This window comes from Lipotes vexillifer, unplaced genomic scaffold (assembly GCF_000442215.2).
Source record: "Lipotes vexillifer unplaced genomic scaffold, Lipotes_vexillifer_v1.1 scaffold740, whole genome shotgun sequence".
Taxonomy (NCBI): Eukaryota; Metazoa; Chordata; class Mammalia; order Artiodactyla; family Lipotidae; genus Lipotes; species Lipotes vexillifer.
Window position 1 is genome coordinate 2,360,717 of NW_006778610.1, and position 4,646 is coordinate 2,365,362.

Here is a 4,646-nt window from a genome sequence, read left to right on the forward strand (position 1 = left end):
AGGGAAAGCCATCTCTCCCTTACTCTTCTTATTTTTCAAAAAGTTCTTATTTTTTTGGCCTATTAAAGCTTCCTTATGAGTTTCATAATAAGTATGTCAGGTTCCATGACTAACAGGGATAATTGGCTGTGAGTTATATGGGAATCTTCTGTCTTACCTTCTCAATTTTTCTGTAAAGCTAAGATGATTCTAAAAAATAACGTCTATTAAAAAATGAAAAAAAAAGAAGGAAGGAAGGGAGGGAGGGATGGAGGGAGGGAGGAAGGAAGGAACAAAAGTAAAGAAAGAAGAAAGAAAGAGGTAATAAAGACCAGTTATGGTTGGGATGGAGAGAGGAAGGGGGTATAAGACGTGAGATGAATCTTGAAAGATGAGTAGGGACCACATAATGCAAGACTTTTTGGACATATCAAGATTTTTTTCTTTCCTTATCCTAAGAGCAAAGGGAAGCCAATAAAGCAAACAACTTCCACTGTGTGTTTCAGAGAGTTCTATCTGGCTGTAAATTTGTAGAATGGATTTGCATTCTGTAGACCAGGTAACAGATATTGGTAGTTTGGACCAGAGGTGGTTCCAGCTTCACAAGAAATACAGGATGTAAAACAGATAGAATTTGATGATGAATTGATATTCTTTTTGCTTTCTTTCTTGTTTTTCTTACTCAGAATTACCAAAGGTTTGTCTGTTTTATTGGTCTTTTCTTTGAGTCAGCTTTTGGTATTATTGATCTACTCTACTGCTGTTTCCAATTAATCAATTTCCACTTTTTTCTTCATTAAATTCTCTTACAACCACACTATATTACCTTTGGCTGATGGTCTATTCGATAGGAAGTCTGCTGGAACTGGCGTATCTCTCTGATGATATGTGATATCTGACAGAGAAACAACAAAAGCAAAGCCTAAGTACTGCCCTGTGCTGCAGCACATTCTTCTGGGAGCCCGTCCCAGAGAAGTCAGTCCCTTCCTCCAGTGAGGTATCTGGAGCCCTGTCCCATCATGTTCCAGGCCCCAGGGCTTTCTTGTCCTTTAATGAGCCACACAAAATGTTAACAGCAAGGAAATACTGAATTCACCATCAGGGAAACAGCTGGCATGGGGCGGCCTCAGGTTCAGGAGTGGCAAGCCCTGGGTGCTAGTGTCCATGGGCTCCTTGCTTCTAACTTGTGCTTAGAACCCAGCTGTCCAGCAAGAAGCCTCAGCATCTGTCTATCACTGGTCAGTCCTAGAAAGTCATCCCTGGAGCTTTATTCTCTACCCTCTTTGTCCAGACTGCAAGCTGAAATGGACCTGCGAAAATCTCCTGAATCAGCCAACATCAGGTGTCCACCACCAGTGTCCACCACCTCTTCACCTCGAGCGTAAAAAGCAGTGACCTTCCATGACGTCGCCTCTTCTCTGTAAGCCACTGATGTCACAGAGACAGCCTGATTGTATGAAATTCTCACCTACCATTCTCATCTTGGAGAAATTGACGAGGCCTTCCTCAGTAAAGTTTGGTGTTCCTTCTTCAATAAATGCCAGGTCTGTCAGGTACATCCCCAGATAAGGAACAGCAGGGGGGTTACAACTGCAAGACCAAGAGGTACTGTTGTCATGCTCATTCCCACAAGGGTCCACTTACCTCCCCATTTAAAATAAATAGGAAACAAATGTGCTGCTCCCACCCTGAAGAATAAAGTCTTTTAATTCCACTTTCAGAAGCCCACTTACGATATGCAGAGTTTTAAATATGCCTCACAATAGAATATGATACAAAATTACCGCCCATGCTTTACTATGTGTTTGAGACAGTGGTATTTCAAAAACAGGATGCCCTACAGACAAATACTAACGTTTGCTAGCGAGACTTGCTTGCAGTATTTATCTGCATTGGCCACACTTCTCTGAGGGGTAAAAGCATGTAGGAAAACCCCATGCCCTCACCTCATTAAAGTGCAGACATTCAACCTTAAAGAAGTGGGTGGAAAAAAACATCAATGTAATTAGAGCTTGTAAAACTTGTTTTCTGTTTTAGTTAGTACTTAAATGTTTTAGAAGGTATAGACTTAATTAATATCACAACTACATGCTAAAGTGAGACCTTTGCTGTTTGGAAGGGGGATGAACTTGTTTTTCTCAAAGTGTCTAGAGGCTGAGAATATGGCCTTTTGATCCAGAGTGAACTGGGTTTGAGTCCCTGCTTGACCACTTACTAAGTGATGCAGGGTAAACTCTCTGAACCGCAGTTTCCTCGTCTGTAAAATGGAGACAATACAACGTATCTCTTTAGTTTGCTGTGAGGCTTAAATTAGACACATCAAGCACTTCACATAGAGTCTGTCATTTAGCAAGTATTCAGGGAATAGTTCTTGTGCTATTGTTGTCATTGTTGTTACTATGAGTCTTGCTTTCTCTCATGGCATCACAGGACAATATTTTCCAGAGTAAGGCAAGTATGTGCAGTAGATGATAAGAAAACAAGTTGCAGGAGAATACATTTTATTCTCTCTCTCTCTCTCTCTCTCTGTCTATGTGCACGCGCGCGCGCGTGTGTGTGTGTGTGTGCGTGTGTCTGTAGAAAGAGAGAATGATCCAGCAATAAAAGGTCAAAAATACATAGCAATAATCAATAGGCACTGGAATATTTAAATTAAAAAATCACAGGAAATCACTGTGTTTAGATTAAGAAATACCAAGTCAAGAAACTCTTTATAGTAAAAGAGTTTTATTTACTCTTTATGTGGTTTGATTTACTATGGTGATATTTTCTTCTTACTTGGAAAGCTCTGTATACCACGAGTATGTCCATAAGCTATTTACTTACTGTATCCACAGTGTTCCAAATGAAAAGGGAAATCAGAAAAACACCTATATGATGGAAGTTGTTCCCATTTGTTTTTCTTTTCAAACCAAAGTGACTATTTGTACACTATAAAAATTATATAAACATATTTGTAATTATGAATAATTTAATAATTAAGCTAGACATACTTTTTAAGGGTTTCTCTGAGATTTTTAAATCTTCCTTCAGATGAAATAGTCTTCTGAAGCTTGTCCATTAGAGCTTTTGTCTAGAAAGAAACAAATAACTTAGTATGTCATGAAAATATTCCTATGGTTTGGTAAGGTGGTAAGTTACCAAAAGATGCTCACTTCTTTTCTACAGTGGCAGTTACTGACACCTTTGCCAGACTATTGTGATGTGATATGACTTTCAAAGTATAGAGGGGGGCATTATATTTAAGTTTAATGTTTAACAAAAGGAGGAAGAACACGTGGAGAAAAAACGTGACTACACCAATCATTGAGCCAAAAAGAGAGAAAATGTGTAGAAAAGAAAAACTGTAATGCACAAGAAACTTAGGGACTTAAAGAACTGAAAAGCACATGTTGAATAGGGAATCTTAAAGGAGAGGTCTTGTGTCAGGGAGTTTTCATGATGAATCTTTTCGACTGTTAATTTCCAAGTCATCAAAGCACATTTTCTGTTGCTTGGCTATGGACTGACCAATACCGACTCTGATGAAATGTGACATAATAAAAGGCATATAAATTGGAAAGAAAGAAATAAGATTGTTCCTATTTACAAGTGACATAATTGTCTATGTAGAAAATTCCAAGGAAACTACAAAAAAGCTCCTAGGGCTAATAAGTGAGTTCAGCAAGGTTACGGATACAAGACCAACACAAAAAAATCAATTACATTTGTATATACTAACAATGAATGTGTGGAAACCAAAATTAAAACCACAAGAACATTTAAATATCTCCAAAGAAAATGAAATATTTAGGCATAAATCTAACAAAATATATACAGGACTTGTATGTTGAAGATTTCAAAATGCTGATTTAAGAAATCAAAGAAAACCTAAAGAAATTGTGAGAAATACTGTGTTTATGGACTGGAAGACTCAGTGTAGTAAAGATGTCAATTCTCCCTAAATTGATTGGTTTAATGGAATTCCAAGGGAAATCTCAGTAAAGTTTTTAAGACATAGTTTTTATCCTAAAATTTATATGGAAGTCACAGCACTTAAGGTAGTTAAAATAATTTCGAAACAGAAGAATAAAGCAGAGGAATACAGAAAGAACTCTCAAATCTCAAAGGTAAAAAAAAAAAAATCTAATTAAAAAAATGAGCTGAAGACATGAGTAGGCATTTTGCTGAAGAGGATATACAGACGCAAACAAGCACATGAAAAGATGTTTAACATTATTAGCCATTAGCAAGTGCAAATTAAAACAATGGTGAGATTTCAAAATGGCTAAAATTAAAAATAGTGATAACACCAAATGCTGACAAGAATGTGGAGAGGGCTTCCCTGGTGGCGCAGTGGTTAAGAATACACCTGCCAATGCAGGACACACGGGTTCGAGCTCTGGTCCGGGAAGATCCCACATGCCGCGGAGCAGCTAAGCCCGTGTGCCACAACTACTGAGACTGTGCCCTAGAGCCTTCGAGCCACAGCTACTGAAGCCCGCACGCCTAGAGCCCGTGCTCCGCAAAAACAGAAGCCACCGCAATGAGAACCCGCGCACAGCAATGAAGACCCAATGCAGCCATAAATAAATAAATTTATATATAATAAAAAGAATGTGGAGAAACTGGTTTATTCATACACTCCTGATAGGAATGTAAAATGGTACAACCTCTCTAGGAAAGAG

At 38.3% G+C, this 4,646-nt stretch overlaps 1 protein-coding gene across 1 annotated transcript in view; it reads right to left on the bottom strand.

Annotated features, from left to right (window-relative positions):
* Positions 1-4,646, bottom strand: part of RASGRF2 (Ras protein specific guanine nucleotide releasing factor 2) — a 230,889-nt gene that overhangs the window by 2,188 nt on the left and 224,055 nt on the right. Inside the window, exons 24-26 of the mRNA XM_007451722.1 lie at positions 2,973-3,052; positions 1,452-1,569; positions 806-874 (exon numbers count right to left, since the gene is read on the bottom strand). Of these exons, the coding sequence (XP_007451784.1) occupies positions 806-874; positions 1,452-1,569; positions 2,973-3,052 (267 nt within the window). The remainder of the gene's footprint in view (positions 1-805; positions 875-1,451; positions 1,570-2,972; positions 3,053-4,646) is intronic.